Source organism: Scardinius erythrophthalmus (assembly GCF_964197995.2).
Source record: "Scardinius erythrophthalmus genome assembly, chromosome: 12".
NCBI classification, from domain to species: Eukaryota; Metazoa; Chordata; class Actinopteri; order Cypriniformes; family Leuciscidae; genus Scardinius; species Scardinius erythrophthalmus.
This window is the reverse complement of record NC_138232.1, coordinates 33,928,560-33,947,213: the sequence shown is the minus strand read 5'-3', so window position 1 is coordinate 33,947,213 and position 18,654 is coordinate 33,928,560. Positions and strand designations below refer to the sequence as shown.

The 18,654-nt window shown below is 38.5% G+C and overlaps 1 protein-coding gene across 5 annotated transcripts; it reads right to left on the bottom strand.

Moving 5' to 3' along the window:
• Positions 1-786: 786 nt before the first annotated feature.
• On the bottom strand, positions 787-14,665 carry kcnj3b (potassium inwardly rectifying channel subfamily J member 3b). Of its 5 annotated transcripts, XM_081381346.1 has the most exons (5): positions 14,546-14,643; positions 14,260-14,339; positions 13,429-14,159; positions 12,574-12,790; positions 8,027-8,427 (listed from the first exon to the last, which is right to left on the bottom strand). In XM_081381346.1, exons 3-5 carry the CDS (start codon positions 14,101-14,103, stop codon positions 8,216-8,218), a joined length of 1,104 nt encoding a protein of 367 aa, XP_081237472.1. In that variant the 5' UTR covers positions 14,104-14,159; positions 14,260-14,339; positions 14,546-14,643; the 3' UTR covers positions 8,027-8,215. The 5 variants fall into 5 exon arrangements, with proteins under 5 accessions (XP_081237469.1, XP_081237468.1, XP_081237470.1 ...); XM_081381343.1 differs by lacking the exon at positions 8,027-8,427 and adding an exon at positions 787-2,858 and having other exon boundaries at positions 14,260-14,643; XM_081381345.1 differs by having other exon boundaries at positions 14,260-14,643.
• Positions 14,666-18,654: the final 3,989 nt, after the last annotated feature.

Here is an 18,654-nt window from a genome sequence, read left to right as displayed (position 1 = left end):
ATGCTCTTTAAGCAGTGCAGGTTGACCTTCACAAACTCCTTCTTTTCATCCGGATCTGACATTTAGTGACAAGATAATATTCTCTGTATTTCAGCAGCTCTCTTTCAAACACACAGATAATTAGCTTCCTGCTGATAGAAGTTCAGGATATTGGTCCCCTGTGGAGAGGTAATGTGTTAATGTTTCCTAGGGATGTCGCATCGAGGGATTCATTTAACGAAGAGCCGCTGCAGGGGGCTTGTATATCTAACGTAACTCTCACACAGATTTCGCATTGTCTCTTTCACAATCGACACCGCCATTTCATATTGTTCTGAAAGGCGAAGTAAATAAATGTCCGTATCAGATGAAAACTAACTTTTGCAGTTATGACTCGAGAAACACTTTACGGTACTACGCAAGGCCGCTGGGGTACATGGAAAGGACAAACCTTTTGTTACCCTTTCTTTAACCAGTTGTTACAGAAAGAGCTTTATAAATCCACTCAAGCATTATAAATAATTAATAATGATACATAATTGAAAACTTGGGAATTGCACAGGTGACCTTTTTTGTGTGGCACTTCCAAAGTTCTAAAATTCAGTAATCTTTAGACCAGCTATTTATGGTGTGTTAAAGTTTTCTGCTATTACATACTGCAAGCAGGCAGACATTTTTTTGTGAAGTTAGCTTTCTCTGCATAGAAAATCCATCAATGGTAACCATGAGAATAGAATTCTCAGGGCATTTGAAGCAATCCACCACCTCCAAAGAGCAGCAAGCTGCCAGTCATCCACACAGCTGGGTCATACCAGATCAAACTGCTTTATTTGTGGGGAAGACCTCTGCCAATACCAATGAGCTTATATGCGCCGAACATGGGCAAGTCCACCCATAGCTTTGATTCATTTTTGGACTTATTTTGTGATGCAAGTTCAGGTGGAGGTTTATCCTTCAGTTGTTTCCTTTTATAACAGACTTGTTACACATCACAACACATTTATTACAGTATTATAAACCGCTCCAAGTGCCATTCTTATATTCGTCAGAAGTAGAATAGAATGTATTGAGATTAACACAATTAGAAAACTGTAAAACCATTTAACGTCAACATAACATAAAGTACGAGATTTTTCCAGTCAGAAGTTCCATTGCAATTTATAATCTTATTGCTTCGGTTTTCAAACACAAGAGATAAACAAAGCCATAACAATTTCGACAAGGTCTTATCTATAAAGAATATTAAAACAGATATACACATCCATTGTGCTCTTTTCGGTCTTTGATGGTTTCCCTCCCCCACTTTTATCCACCTTACCCATCGCAATACTCAAGTCATTCAGGTCAGGAAAATATTTGAACATTTCAACTAAGCTTAAACTGCTAAATGGAGAACAGCAGAAAACAATCATTGACAAAACATCATATATAAAGTCAGTTAAGTATTGGGAGCCAAATGTGAAATACTGTGTGAAAGCCTTGCTCTTCCACAGTGGCTAAGAAAAGCTTTAAAAGTGGCAACCTTGTTAAAAGCTTTCCAAACTACAATGTTTGGTATTTTACATTTGGCTCCTTATATTTAAGGCTTAATCTTTGACGTGAGATAATCTGGCTTGATCATGCAATAGATTTAAAAAAAAAAAAAAAACCTGAGTCGGTACATCAAAATTTCCATAAATGCACAGCGCCCATTTCTTTAAGTCTAAAGACCACAGTAACTAATCTCTTAATGTGTTATTGTGAAACTCAATAACCAATCCACTGATTAAAAAAACCAAATGACTAACTCAGGTTATAGCCATTGGCTTCTTTAAAAACATTAGTTACCATGGATTATCAGTGAATACTGACACTGCATTCTGATAATTATATTGATATTCTATTTTAAGATATACATAATATAGGCAAGCCCTCAAAACATGTTTGACTAACAGGCTAATATAAAAGGTATATCATGAACCGTTGTTAAATAGTGTTGAATATTGTTGTATTCTCTGTAATTAGGTGTTGAATGAATTCTGCTTTCATGCTGTTTGCGGTAAAAACATGCCAGATTGTGCTGAGGATTAGCATTAATCTAATAATTTATCCATATATAAATTGCTAAAAGTATAGATTGCAATTTCAGAGGAGGTAAATGGGCGAAACGTGTAGGTATAGAAGTCAAGTTCATTTAAAACTCAAGCCCGTGAACCTCTCCGAATTCATTTTTCTCAGTTTGGGAGGCAGATGTCCATCCATTCGTCCTCCGATTCCGATTCCACCCACCCCCCCTCCAGCCAACCTTTGCAGTTTCGGTGGCAGATCTGTCACTGATTGGCTGATGTGTTCAGTCCCGCCCACCAAGCCCAGCTTGGGAGCCAGTCTGTCCTCCATGGCACTGATTGGCTGAAGCCTCTCTTCTGCCACACCCGGAGCTGAGCTGATTCGCTGAAGTTTGACAGGCAGGTCACCCAGGTTGTAGGTGATCTCCGAGCTCATGCGCAGAAGCTTGCGGGGCATGCCGTCCCGGGTGGGGGGGTCCCGTCCCGTAAGCTTTTGAAATTTGGCAGGCATTTTGGTGGTGGGCATAGGGGTTGCTATATTGATAGAGCCCGTTTCTGCATCGCTCTGAAGATCCAGACCTTCCAGAGTGCTGCTGCCCTCCGTCACCCCACCTGCGCTGTGGCATAAAGAGGGGGCCGTCAGAGGGGACGACAGGAGCAAACTCTCCTCCTGTTCTTTAACACTGTGCGGAGGTGTGGGGACCTCAAACGTGCCGTGAAACTGCGAATAGTCGACCTTGAAGAAGCCCTCCTCCAGAGAAATTACCGGGTAGAAACGGTGACCCCACAGAACCTCGTCCTCGGTGTACGAAGTGCGAGCCTGGCATGTCATACCTAAAATAATACAAAGAAACAAAACTAATTTAATGAATGAAACAATGTCAAGTCACCTTTATTTATAAAGCGCTTTATTCAATACAGATTGAAGTATTGAATCTGCATTAAATTATTACATTGTTTAAATTAATGCATTTTAGCTAACTGTGACTTTGTATGTGTACATTTCTGAAATACATAACTTAGAAAGTTACCTCTGATAACAGATCACTCTAAACTGTAATATAGACTCATGCACTTTCTGTAAAGCTGCTTTGAAATGATGTGTACTGTGAAAAGCGCTAAACAAATAAACGTAAATTGAATTGAATTTCAGAGCAGCTTCACAGTAATAAACAGTGAAATTGAACAGAATCAATGATGCAAACATCAATAAATTCAAATTCTGCTGTAAAGCAGCTCTAAAAAGACCATAGTGTCGTTATTCAGCTCAAGTCAGTTCAGTGTGGGTTCAGGTCAGTTCAATTACTGTGTCAAGTTCATCAGTTCAATTCAGCTATAAGCAAAAAGACTATACCGTCGTTATTCAGCTTGAGTGTTGATTCAATTCAGTTCAGGAACAAGTGTCGCAAAATTTGTCAATTATGAAACAAATTACATTTAGCTATAAAGTAGGTCTACAAAAGACAATAGTGTCATCCAGCTCAATTAGGTTTAGTTACCTATGATCACGCGCATGAACTCGGCAATCGACTACTTTGGACTTCAACCAAAAACAGGATGTAAACACAGGTATTTGCGCTGGCTTAAACAACATCATTTTTATACATATCTTTCACATCTACTGCAGTCAGATTCACTCGTGTTCACTCTGAAGGAATCACTCACATTTTCTGTGCACTTGTAATGACACATCAAGGATGTTAAGAGGCTAAAAGCAGCCCCAAAGCAGCAATTTAAACCCATTGAAGTCAACAGGGTGCAAATTTTAAAAATAGATTTTTGTCGTTGTTCTCTGTATTGACAGCACTCCAAATGTACAAAAAAATTAGCTCAATGTTAAAATTGACCGGAGTTCTCCTTTAAGTGTCTTTTAGGGTGTGTTCACACTTTGCAGGTTTGGTTTGATTAAAACGGACTCTAGTGCGATTGCTCTGTTATTGCTGTTAATTTAATTAAGTGTGAATGCAGCCATCCGAAACCTAGTGCGCACCAAACAAGTAGGTCTTGGTCTGCTTCAAAAAGTACTCTGGTGTGGTTCGACTGAAATATGAATGCAACACGGACCAAAGGCATCGAAACGAACCAAAAACATCCTAAAAAGGACAGAATCATTCAGCAGATCTTCATTTGTGTGCAATGGAGGAATTCCTGCTGCTGTTTTGACTCCTTTACACATTTTATAAACTCTTCAAGAGTGCTCATCTGTTGAAAACACCATCATATGTTTGCACAAAAATGAGCGCATTGAAAAACAGCATTGTTTTTGATGCTTGTCATGTTCTGTCGGAAAATACGTTTTTATATTCTTTTTTGGTCCAGACCAAAATAACTGTACTACAAGTGTGAACACATCCCTAAACCTCAACTAAGCAAGCCAAGGTGCGAACGAAGGTGATGGAACAGCTTATTAATAAAATCTACATCAAACTTTGTACAACAACAAATACGTACTGTGCAACAATGGTTGGGTGACTAAAACTAATAGATGCATTACTGACAGGGTGTGCGTACACACACACACACACACACACACACACACACACACACACACACACACACACACAGACATTTACTGTTGAGCAACACCCACGGGAACGTCTGTTCACGGTCCATTTGGTTGCATGAAAACAAGAGCTTTATCTGTGGGAAATTCATTAGATCTGTGTATCACCCACACCAGCGAACATCCCTCCTTAATTAAAGCGTGCAAAGCCTTCACTATAAAGAGCTCATATTTATGAACCCCCTAACAAGCGAATGGATTTGCAACATGCCGTTCTACATCAGTCAGTAGCAAGAAATCTAAGATAAGACAATTGCCGACTGAAAAACAACACCGTGCTTGACGTAGAGTACACTTGATCACACAAGAAAGGTGCGCTTTTCTTCCGTCGGTCCCTTGAAAACCGTCCGTGCCTCCATGTAGGAGCGTGGTTCTTTGTAAGAGAGGAGAGGAGATTTGAGATGTTTGCAGGAGAGATACTGTGAGGATCTAGACAGGGATTTGAGCATCTGGATGAAGGTGTTTAGAAAGCGCCGGGACTGCTGTGCTGTTCTCCTGACAGAAGGAAGCAGACGCAGACTAAAAAGAGACGGTTGCCGAGTGCACATTATAAACCTCAGACCTAAATATAAAAAAGCCAGCAAGACAAAACATACATTATAGATTTTTGAAAGTCAAGATCATTCTTTTTTCTCACGTAATGCCGCCTACGACTATCACACACCTACACACTCTCACACACACAAACACAGGCGCGGTTATCCTCCCTTACTACAAAAAAAGCCCTGCTTTCTGAGCTGACAAATCCTGGGCTTAGCAGTATAACATAATATTATTCATCTTATGAAATATTTAACAGGCTTTCTGTTGTTTGCCGGGAGAAGGGAAGGTAAGGTCTCAGTCGAAGTTGAAATCAGGTCTGGCTCCCTGCGATTTCGGCTTACATAATCATACCATATTCTTCCATTATGACAAATTTCATTTCTGCATTTGGGAGGACCGTTCGCGCACATTAGCTTCCACCAGGAAAAAAAATGGTACCGCTACACTCCAACATCTGACAGTTATGAGAACAATTTATATTTCCAAGAGGGATAATCTGTTTCTATGGTGACCGTCATCAAGTGTTCGGTTCCATTGCCACAGAGGTGCACTGCCTGACCTGTTTCTGTCATCTCTGTCTTTCTCTCTTTCTCTCGCTCATTCTCCTTGATTTTCCCTATACTCGCTCCACATTCCCTCCTGTCCATTTTAGTGTCTCTTCCTAACACACCTATAGCATTAACCATCATTATCATCACGACTCTCTCTCAGTCCCTATCTCACACTCTCCTTTTCACTCTTGTTGTCTGTCTCTGTGGTGTGAGATAACAGTAAACTCTACTATCTGGCTGTTCTGAACGGTAATTGGCCATGCAGCTGTGCCCAATTCTCCCCTGTATCTCACCGACACACAGTGTGTGGTCCTGGGGGGATGAAGCAGTGCTTCTCTTTTGATTTGCTGAGGCCCTTAGGGACGGTTGCACCGAGCTGCCCCGTTTACTTGCACTGCTGAATGCACAAGAAATAAAACTTTCTGAAATTCTGAAACCACAGGCCAGGAACTAAAAATAAAAAGTCAATAAATAATGCCAATACTTTTTTTCTTCCAAGCCTAAATGGTTAATGTTTCATGCCACTCAATATTTACTGAGATACTAAGTGAATCCAGCCTAGTGCTATTTTAGTGTCACCGAGATCCTTTTATAGTGTGAATTCGGTTTTCATATTTTCATATTTATTTGAAAGTTTTAGTGATTTTGTTTTTGTCATTTTAGCTTTTGTCAATACACATTTTTGCTTATGTCATAGCACAATAGAGTGCTATTTATCGAATGATTGTGTGATATATATATATATATATATATATATATATATATATATATATATATTATATATATATATATATTTCATAAAAATAGCACTCGCATACCACCCAATCATTCGATAAATAGCACTCTTCAACAGGCACACATTTCAGATGCTTTATCTTATTTACAGCGTTTAAATGTTCAATTTGTTATGTCAGGCTTTCAGAGATGTGTACTGATTGCATTTAATTGAAATGGTTTTGACACCATCATCATAGCATCAGGCACATCTGTGTCATGTTTTTTTGTCAAAACAATCAAGAATCTCATTACATTTTTAAAGTGTTGATATGTTGAGAAAATAGTTTGAGACAAAGCTATGAAATTTGAAATTGAAAATCAGAAAAAGAACACTTTAAAATGTCATTTGCATAACAGGGAAAGTGAGTGCAAGCTCTCCACACGGCAAAAAAATCATTTCTTTGTCTTGTTTTTCATCAGAAATAACTAATATCCCAAGAACAAGATACATTTATTTGAGAAGTAACATTTACACAAGATATTAAAACTTCAGGGAATGTATTTTGAGTATATTATATAGACAAATATTCAAAATAACCTCAAGGATCTTCCTCTGAGGTTTTGACCTGAGACTTTGTCCTGTTTCCATTCAACATTGCAAACTGACCTTGTACGCAAAATTGGAATTTCGCATAAAACATTCATGAATAAAGCACTGTTTCCATCCAGCGAGACGAAGAGAACAAAATCTTCCCTTTCTGATAAACTGCTGCCAAATATCACTAAGAAAAATCTAGTTGCTGCAGTAGGAGATATAGGCCTACATCACAAATGACTTGCGCCTCAGAGCGCGCAGACGAAACACAATAAACGGTCATGTTATCTTGTGTTCGGAGGTAGATGCCTGCTGTTTGGGAATGCAGTCGTGTAAAACAGAACTGGGAGGTAATAATACTGAACCACTTTGACGACACACTTTGGCAAAGGCATTTCAGAATGAACAAAACAACATTTCAGATGCTATGCAACGAGACTGGCCCACAATTCAGTCCAGTTATTGCGCAGTTATTTAAAGGAATAGTTCACTTAAAAATCATTAACCAGACAGTTGATGTATTTTTTAGAAGTATTTTTTTCCTACTGTGAAAGTCAATGGGATCCATCAACTGTTTGGTTACAGACATTCTTCAAAATATCTTCCTTTTGTGTTCAGTAGAAGGAAGAAATTCATACAGGTTTGAAACAACTTGAGGGTGAGTAAATAATGACAGAATTTTCATTTTTAAGTGAACTATTCCTTTATAAAATGTGGTGAACAAATAGGAATTATTTAAAGTACAGAAAATTCTTGCCACTTGGCCAATGAATGGACCATAATAATAGAACACTTGATAGAAATGCTTTAAAATTAAGTCTAACTTGCAGTCTTGTATTGAGCAATGTTTTATTCTCAAATAGTTTTATTCTTAATTCACCATATTATTACCAGTGTTTCTACAGCTCAGCTGATGGAAAATAAAATGCTAACAATGCTGATGTCAAAGGTTTGAAACACATCTACTGATAAAATAAATTTCATGCATTTTAGGTTCAATTAGAATAGAAAAATTCAAGGATCCAACAAAAGTGCAAGTGCTCTAATTTATTCATTTAAAGATCCTGGTTTATGAATTTCCATCAAGGTTATTATGTCTGTTGAACAAACTGCTAATAAGTTAAACTGAATGACACAAATTGAATGCAGTCTTCTTATTCCAAATATCCATTAATATTTCCAGTGGAAATACTACATTTATGTTAGTTCACGTCATTTTTTCTTAACTCGCGCAGAGTTTTTGCTTAGGAATATTTTTGCTATTTTTAAGAGTGCCTTTTTTCTTTTTTTTCCTTTTTTTTGGCAGTGTAATGTGAAAAACTGTACATAATTTGACAGATGTGAATGCTGGCACAGCTGTCATGTTCATCTCTGAGGGCAATGGATGGCTCTGGGCTGTTCCTCTGAGACTCCTTGGCCTTGAAGTCACTGCCTCTGCTTGAAGGAAATTAATGCATTAATGTCAAAATCTTCCTCCTGCCATTTTGTGAGAGTCATAGGAGACTGGGATTAGTTGTCAAACTTGTTACTCCAGAGAATATTTCTCAGGGTAGCTTTATTAAAGTCATTTTCTGTATAGGAACACACCTTAAAGTCTCAGCTACAAAACAACTATTCCCACCGTTATTGTCCAGGAAGAAAGATACAGTTCATTGAACACACCTTTTGTGACAACATGCTCTAAAAGCAGTGTTGGGGACAAACAAATCTGCAAATATTGTACCTTCAGAGACAGTACCCGCAAAGGGACATCTTCATACTTGTTTTTTTACGACTAAAAGGTTCATAGTAGTTACTTAATGGCACATATTACTACTCCAAGATGCTGATTTTTTTTAAAGCTTCCTAATTTTGTTTTGGAAGTCTCCTACAACAGGTTTACATGCATCCAAGATCATAATTATTTCCCCCCCTCATAATATACATTGGACATTACCAGTGTAGTAGCCTGGATGCCAGCCGAACTTAGCCCCGCCCACAAAATTTTTAGGTCAGGAAGTTCGGTCTGGACTGGATCCGTTGTGGAGCTATTATGCCCGAACAAAAACTGTTCGGACCAATCAAATTGTCAGGGTGGGCTTTATACGATGATGGACAGGTGATCAACAGTAACGTAATCATCCACGTCACCAACAAGCGCTTGGGTTGAATTCGTTTACAACAAAGATGACTGCCGCTGGAGAATTGAGATTTCACGTGTTCACACTTACAAATAAGTCAGATAGAATGAATGCATATTTGGCGTACACGTTGTCGAGGAGAGGCTCCGGGCTCGGTACATGAATGAAAAACATACATAACTTACTCCGTTGCTCTAATTGGTTGTAGGTCTATCAAATTGAGTGCAGAGGCATTTTCTTTCATGGTTCGGTGGAGCAGTATCAGACTCACATTCTGACTAGAATCTGAGTATGACGACGTCAGGCTACCAGTGTAGGGGAAGCTACTCTGAACCTGTGGCTTGAAGAATGAATGAAGAACCGCTACTTAAGTAAAAGATTTGGGGTTTAAAACAATGTAATGAAATTCAATTATGATTTCAAAGAGTATTGTTTTATCTTGTAAACTATCTAAAGACACACACAATACTCAAATTTAGCCTATATCTCAAACTGACTGTCATTGTGCAAAATTGCTACAAATGTAATCAATGCAAGAACAAAATGTATGCGAATTAAATTGGATCCTTGGGAGTAGTCAAAAATGCAGGTTCAACTCGCAGCTCATGCAGTGATGGAGCTCATTTACTGTGAACGGAGCAGCGAATCATAAGCTGCTCGAGTGAACACACTGCGCTTCGCTCTGAAACCCACCGCAACCATTTAATTACATCCCAGTCTTTGACGTATGATTAGCGCACTCGACGCTGACAGTGTTTTAATCTTTGGTTTGAATAAATTACATACGAAAGTGTAACCTTTATAGTAGTCGATTCATGTGAAATATCACCCCACCCCTGTTTGCATAATTCACGAGTTCACACTTACATGTAATTAAATAGAGTAAAGGTTCTGCGTATTTGGCGTGCTGTCTGAGGGTAGGGCTCCGGGCTCGGAATTTTGGCCCGAACCCAGAGTATTCCCCCCATCCCAGGTTGGGATAGGAATAGTTAGAAGTGAGGAGATGGGGTGGTGGAGGAATGCTGGAAAACTCTCATAGAACAGAGGTAAGTCTGCTCTATATACACACCTCCTGATGCTAATTGAGTTGTCTGGTTGAGCTCCTCCCATGTTAATTGTGTTAATTATCCGAACGTGCTCCTCCCAAACTTTAAGAAAATATCATTCATCAGTCAATCTCTTCTCGGTGAACTGTAAAGCCGCATGATTTGTGATGAAACAATAGATAGCGGTAATGCAATTTTAGTTTGTGATCTAATAAGATGACGCTACGCTGCTTTTTACGCTGCTAGCTTTTAGTCATGCTGAACTTGCTGAAAAAAGTAGTTAGCTACACTGATTTAAAAGCAACTTAGCTACTCTCGCTACTTGTAGTTAGCTACTCCCCAACACTGCACATTACCTCATTTCTCAAAGAGTCTGAAAATTATTTGTACGATGATTCAGTCTCTCTAAAGCTCTCCTTTCCGCGAGCCTACTCTGATGGCCCAGTCTGTTGTGATTGGTCTACTGCTTACAGCGTGTGTCTGAAACAAAACGCCTAATACCATATCTGAATTTCAGCTCCAGATGCTTCCTCAGCACTTGATACACAGTGACACAAACAATGGCATCGGTTTTCCATATCAATTCCAGTGCGAGTCCTCATCCTTTTGAAGTGCATGCGAAGTGGAATCGCAGGACTGAAAACAGCATCTTCCCGACATGTCGACAACACAAACCAAACTCTTTCAAGCCTCAGCTACAACTGCAGTGTTTGAGATCAGGTGACACATTTTGCACATTTTACCTGACAGTGTGGGGGAATTATCAGATGGTACAATTCATGAAACATCAAAAATATAAAAGATAACACCATTAAAACCATCAAACCATTATTTTGGCATGTGGATTCAATTATAATTTAGTTATATTTTAACACATTTGATAACTTGCCCCAATAAAAGAAATGTAACAAGCTCCTAACCTGATGTTTATGGATTTTTTTTACTTTAATTCTATAGTTAATTAACCATTAACTTAAACCAGTGTAGATTTATGTTGTTCCCTTCTTAATCCAAGAGCTATTACAAAAATGTGACAATATTGATATAGTTTTGAAGATAGAAATCACAAAGATTGCTTGGATTAGCTGATTGAAGCCAAAAAACAAAAACAATTACACTGATGCATTTTTGTGGAAGATTTACTTCGTAAAATTTCAGTGTAACTTACTGAGATGTAGCCGTTGTGACAACTATATAGCTATATATGTGAAATATGAGCTTTCATATACAGAGAAGTGTCCAAACAAAGACTTTAATCCTGAAGATTAGAATGGATGGACACACGGACACAAACACACATGCATAACAAATGTGTGCTGTATTCCCACATGCACATCATAAACCTAGACATAATTACAGGGCATAATTAAAAATGTCTAATGAATTATTTGATAAGACGTAATTAGTATTTGATTTGTGAGGCTGATTAAAAACAAGTTTTGTCTCCATACTTCAAACAGCCGGTGAGACTTTACTGTATGGAGACCGCTTAAGAAGGGGCCGATTTAGTTGCTATGGAAACTGATTCACAATGGGGAGAACAGAGTGCTGACTAACTACATTTTTTTTTCCTTTTCTTTTCTTTTCCCCGCAAATCCCTTCACTTTTTGTAGGCGTAATTTTCAGATGTGCCATCAACGAGGAGGACCGGACAGCATGATTGTGTTTTCTTTATTATTTTAATTAAATGAGATTATGGAAGCGTATGATTCTGAATCTAATTAAGTATGTACATACAGTGTGTTTGCTGCAGAGATTTTCCATTGTTGCTTGTGCGAATGCTGTTTCTTACTGTAAGTGCGTGCTGTCTCGTATACGTATGGATTGATGTGCTGCAGGGTGAGAAAGTAAAGGTGAGCTGTGATTTGATTGACAGGTGGCTTAATCTCTAAGCATGCCAGACTAAAGAAGCATGAGGCAGAGAGCAAAACGAAAGAATAACTTTGTGTATCATCTCTTATATAACACGTCTCTCTCTCTCTCTTTCCATCTTTACTGCAGTAGACACCAACATTCATTCTTTTCCATCATAAAAAAGCCGATTTGCACCAGCAAACTTGCCGTCTCGCACACACACACACACTGAACCACACCACGCAAACACCTTCAGCCTGCACAAATATTCTATTACTATATGCACAAAAAAATGACACGACATTAAAATAAACTTGAATTAGCATTCTGTTCATTGCATTGTTTTGTAAATAGTGTGCATGATTCAATCAAAACAAACATAAGCTTAATATTATTGAAAATATATTAGCAATATGGTGGAAATGTACTGTGAACCACAAAGTGTATAATGTGAATCAAATTTCAGCATTCATGGTTTTTGTCAGGGTTTTTTTTCCCTTTCTTTCTTTCTTTTTTAAAATCCTATTTGCTGCTTCATGCATGTTACGAGTAAAACTCACCGGTGGTCTCCACGATTCCCTCTAGGATAACCACAATCTCAAATTGCTCTGTTTGCATGGACCTGAGCGAAAGGTCGTAGAATGGGCTCTTGGAGTCGATCACATGGCAGATTGTCAGAGGAGACACCAAGAAAAGCTGGTCGGCTCCGGTACTGAAACCAACGTCCAGCTCCAGTTGATCCAGAGGCAAAAACTCTCCTTCAGGAGTCTGACGGGACTAAGGGGAAAGGTAGAAAAAAGAAATACTTAGGATAAATCAATTAGATTGAGTGTGTGTGTGAGTGAGGGAGATAAAGACTGGGTCTAATGAATATACACTCTAAAAAATAAAGCTTCTTTATTGGCATCTACGGTACCATGAAGAACCATGGAATATTTCCATTGCACAAAAAGCTCTTTATAGTGGAAAAGGGTTAATTAGATTAATTAAATATTCTTCACACTTAAAGTTCTTCAAAAAGAACTGTTCACTTAAGGGTTATTCGGGGGAACCAAACATGATTATTTTTACGGCACTGCTGTGAAAACCACCTTAATTTTAAAGACTGCACAGTGATTCGAAAGGGAAAGTTGCATCCAGTCGCATGGAGCGGATCAATACTTTGTCCTCTGTAGGTGGACATCAAATTACAGGTCTTTCTCATTTGTCAAGGCTTGAGGTTAAAGAATGAATCTTAGCTTGAACACTTTAAATATTCAATTAGACACATTTGTTCCATATCCACTCGTCAAGCTTGATGTTTCTATATCTCTAACATGGAAAGTCTAGTAATGTAACCCGCACATAATATGTTCTATGTGACTTGGATTCGTCATTTTCTCTCTCCTGTTAACTGGTTCCAGTCGTGTACTCACTTTGAGTAGTTTGCAGCGTATTTGCGCGGAGACCATATGGCTGTTACGCAGGTTACCCACTCGGAACATCAGGGTCAGTTTGCCGTCACGCATGGAAATAACCGCGTGCTCGCTGAACATCAGCGTCTCTGCGCGTTTCTTCGGCTGGGACATCTTGATGAACATGCAACCGATCAGAAAAGCGTCCACTATGGAGCCTAGGATGGACTGGAAGAGGAAGAGAATGATGCCTTCCGGGCACTTGTCTGTAATGTAGCGGTAACCGTATCCGATAGTGGCCTCAGTTTCGATGAAGAACAGAAAAGCGGAGGGAAAGTTGTACACATTGGCCACGCACGGTGTGTACTTGTCATCGTGGGCCTGGTTCAGGTCTCCACGTATAAAGGCAATGACCCACCACATAGAAGCCATGAAGAGCCACGCCACCGTGTAGGTAAGAATGAAGATGAATAGATTCCAGCGCCATTTGAGGTCCACGAGTGTGGTGAACAGGTCCGACAGGTACCGGCTGGTTTCTCCTCCCAGGTTCCCGTGCTGGACGTTACACCGGCCGTTCTTGTCCACAAAGCGCTGACGTTTCCTTTTCTTCTCGGGGGCCTGGTTGAACCCTCCGCCGCTGGACGAGGTGGTCACCACCTGATAATCATCCCCAAATTTTTTCCGCAACGCGGACATCCTTCACGCTTATTAAAGTTGTCCTAGATATACGAGAAAGCTTTGCGTGCTTGTTCCTGAAAAAAAATGCTGAAGGGTTTCTTTACACTTCAGATACACCAGTCTCCCACATTTCTGAGCAGATCATTTAAAAAAAAAGTTCTTTTTAAGGCTCACCGCAGGAGTTTTTCAATAACAGCGCGTTTGTCCAGGGATGGGGCGATGCAGATCTTCTTGTCTTCTCCGAATCCGCATAACTAAAAAAAAACCTCATTCAGCCGAGGCTGTAAAATGTGGTGAAATATGGATGCGAGTAATTTGTAATCTCAGATTGGCTTGGCGCAGTCTAGCACTTCCTCATCCACCTTCATCCACTCCTCCTGTTTCCCCAGGTGTATCGCACCAATTTGATAAGATGGTAGTTGGTAGACGCCCAAAGGATCCTATCCAAGTTTTAACTCACCGCCTCTGCTGTTCCTCTCAGCTGACAAGCGTTGATATCTGATTCTGTTCGTCCTCTCACTGTTCTCGGTTCCTGCGCACTGCGCGTCTCCTGCTCTCCAACTCCATTTCCAGCCCCGACAAATAAGAGAAACTTCTCTGAGAGGGTGGTGGAGATGGGAGGTGGGGGAGGGATGAACACGTGTTCTTGTGTTGGATACATCTTTTTTTGCTGCACTTGCAACATGTTTCTCTGAACAATAGTGCTGCATCGAAAATTCTTTTCTTTTTCTTTTTTGGAATATTGCATTATTTATTATTATAAATAATTTATCCGTGCACATTATTGTTGTTGTTGTTATTATTATTATTTTACGCATTCATGCGCCGCCCTCCTAATCTTTATTCATAGTAACTTCCCCTCCCACTTGGAGCGACATATCTCCTCTGATGACGTGTTTACTGGCGTGAGGGCGGGACAACCTGTCACTCACATGAGATCACACCAACAGCAAATCACAAAGCACTTTTGTACTTCAACAAAATGTGTGTGTGTGTGTGTATATATATGTGTATATATATATATATATATATATATATATATATATATATATATATATATATATATATATATATATATATATATATATATATATATATATATTTTTTTTTACGAATTAATTGCATATTTTTTATTTTTCTGTAATTAATCAAGATGAATCGCATAACATTAACGTTTTTAATATATTTTTTTCACATTTAATCTCCAAATTAATGTAGAAACAACATAAAGACAGTAGCCTATATGTAAATTTTTTTACTTTTGTAAAAGGCCAGTATCAACGATACCAATACTTCTGATGTCTCTAAACAGATTTTTTTTTTGTCAATTTTAGCCATTATAGCCATTCAACTTTACAGCATAATTAAAAACTATCAATTTTAACATTTATTAGGCTTTAGAAATACCAAATAATTTAAGTTAATTTAAGGGAACTTGAAACAATCTTCACATAATACCAAAATGCCACATTTGCCTGTGCTCTTCAATATATCAGGGCTCAATCTTTACTTGCCCTGTCAAAATGCACAAAAAGTTATTGTTTTCGTTAAGATTTTCAGGTAGGCCTAACAAGTAGGATATATACAGAAATGTAATAACATTATCAAACACTTTACAGTCTTAATTGCAGAAATTCTAAATTAAATATACATTAATCCTTATTAAAGCTACAAAAGTTATTCAGTCAAGAGCAGTGAGTGATTTACTCTTTTTCTTCAAACAACAGCAGGTTTATTAGTCTGTCACTTTAAGACCTGCCACACGTGTGGATCTGACACGCATCCCATTTTCTCACAACTTTACTTTCATTTAAGTCTTCATTTAACTCATTTAAGACTGTGCTTGCAAGGATGCTGACAAAACAGTGCACACAAGTCGAGACGGCAGGAGATTCACAGACGCGCGTCAGTACCGCACTGCGTTTTCTTTTGTGTCTTATTGTGGTTGTATGGTTTAAAAGCATTTGCAAGAAGAAGAGCGTGATCATATAATGTAATGCTAAAGGATGAGGAATATATATATATATATATGTGCAACACTGTCTCACGACCAGTGATTAAAAGGTGGCTATTCGTACGACCTCACTCGTATGAATTTGTACGATTCGTCTTAACCCACGTGATGGGTAGGTAGGTTTAGGGGCGGGGTCAGAGGTAGGTCATTCGTATGAATTCATACGAATTGGGCAATTCGTAAAATATGTACGATTTAGCAAAAATTCCAGTGAGGTCGTATGAATTCGTACAAATCTGCCACCTCGTAGAATTCGTACGAATTGCCGTGAGATCAGGCTGATATATATATAGAGAAGAAGAGAGAAGTCTAAGCAATTCTGTCCCAAAATGATAACGACTATAAGCTAATTTCATAAACAAGACAAAGCAAGAACAACACATTGAAATTACAGAATTTTCCCCAGGTTTGACGTCAAAACGTAAACAGACATGCTCACCCTGAAGGTCATCAAATATTTTGCACCAACATACAATTGATCATAAAATAATTCATATCCAGCCTTTAATATATTTGGCCCTTTATGTGTCAGAATGATGGATGAAGAAGATACAGGTGATGAATATACTGTCACATCAGTGCCAGATAGAGCAGGGGGAACAAGCTTTCTTTAACAAAACACATTCTTCATTTGATAAAGCTTCTAAAGCAAACTGTCATGGCAAGCAATACTTAATCTTGAAGAAAAACACTCACTCTGAACTCTATTTCACACCTGTGTGTCCTTTTCCATCTCTTATGGTTTCAAGCCAGGCGGTGTGCTGGAAGATAAGGGCGCAATAAGTGTGCTATTTTGGAGTCATGCAAATGACTTCCAGTCTGTAATGGACTGACACTGCTGCTCTGCAAGTGTCAGCACTATCCACAATGGAAGACTGTAACAGAACTTCTTCAGGAATATCTCTTCATTCACACATGCACAGTATAAGCTCTTTTGGAAGCAAAGACAAGCAGGATGTGGCTATTTTGAGTCCTTTTGCTAAACATACATGAAAATAATTATTTAATGGGTTTTAATATAGATATTCTTTTCAAATGTATGCCAAAAAGTGTTATATATAAGGAGAAATGTCTTAAAGTGCCCCATTAAGCTATTTTAAAGGTTCCTAATTTTGTTTTGGAGGTCTCCTACAATAGATTTACTTGCATCCAAGGTTAAAAAACACTTTCATTTTCTCATAATTACATTGTACATCACCTCATTCCTCAGAGAGTCTGAAAATGGTTCGTTCGAAGATTCAGTCTCTCTAAACCTCTCCTTTCAGAGAGCCTACTGTGCTCTCATTGGTCAGATGGCCCAGTCTGTTGTGATTAGTCTACCGCTTACAGCGTGTGTCGGAAATGAAACACCAATTACATATCTGAATTTCAGCTCCGGGGGCTTCCTCAGCATTTGATGTCGTTTTTTTTCCATATAAGTTCATGTCCAAGTCCTTATCCTTCTGAAGTGCATTCCAAGTGGATTTGTACCACTGAAAACAGCGTCTTCTCAACCAAACTCTTCCAGGCCTCAGCTACAACTACAACGTTTGAGGGCGGGGCAAAGACGACGTCGTGAAGACCATAAGTGGGCATTATGCAAATTTGTTACATTGTTACATAGGTATGTTACATTACAGGAAGTAAGACTGGAATTGCTGACGACTCCTTTCAACGGTTCAGATTCGATTCTTTCCTTTAGAAGGCAATGACTTTATTTGTCAGGCAATTTGATGTTTAAAACCTTGCAGACATTTTACATTCACAAACAGCTTAAAAAAAGCATAATAGGGGCACTTTAAAATGATTGCATACTTTTATGTTTCTAGTGATAAAGTATGTTTGTGAGCTGTTTAATACATCAAATTTAATCAAAATACTAAATTAATTCAAACTAAATCCATAACATTCAATTCCATTCACGTTTATTTGTATAGTGCTTTTCACAATACACATCATTTCAAAGCAGCTTTACAGAAAGTGCATGAGTCTATATTACAGTTTAGAGCGTTTTGTTATCAGAGGTAACTGTCTAAGTTAAGTCTTTCAGAAATGTACATATACAAAGTCACAGTTAGCTAAACATGTATTCATTTAAACAATGTAATAATTTAATGCAGAAACAATGAGCTCATCAAAGTAATGAACTTGTTTGTTAACAAATGATTATGACATTTAGAAAATATAGCATTTGTGCATGTTGATTCAGTGTTTGCGTCATCTGAAATCTTCGCTGGACTTGGCGCCGTCTCTTCATAGGTGTTGGGCATCTGAAGTCTTCATAATAGGCTGGATCCAAACTGGAGCTGACATACTCTCATTATATATACAGTATATATATATATCATATATATATGATGCGCCATGCCAGAACCCTATAAGGTTCTATCATTTGAACCTTTCTTCTAAGAGTGCATTCTAGTTTAGACTATTTTGTTTTTGGAAGCATTCAAATCCAAGTGCACATTAGGATGCTCTGTTTGTAGTGAAGTATCAGGTTAGTGTAGAACAGGCTTAAGGGTGTCTGCGCCAAGGACAATCCAATACACAGCAAACACCGACGGCATGCTTAGAGC

Excerpts from the sequence above, each read along its gene's own strand:
- kcnj3b (XM_081381342.1), bottom strand. The coding sequence starts at position 14,103 with ATGTCCGCGTTGCGGAAAAAATTTGGGGATGATTATCAGGTGGTGACC. Across the intron at positions 12,791-13,428 it reads TACGCTGCAAACTACTCAAA|TCCCGTCAGACTCCTGAAGG; the intron begins GTGAGTACACGA and ends CTTTCCCCTTAG. Across the intron at positions 2,859-12,573 it reads GGGAATCGTGGAGACCACCG|GTATGACATGCCAGGCTCGC; the intron begins GTGAGTTTTACT and ends GTATTATTTTAG.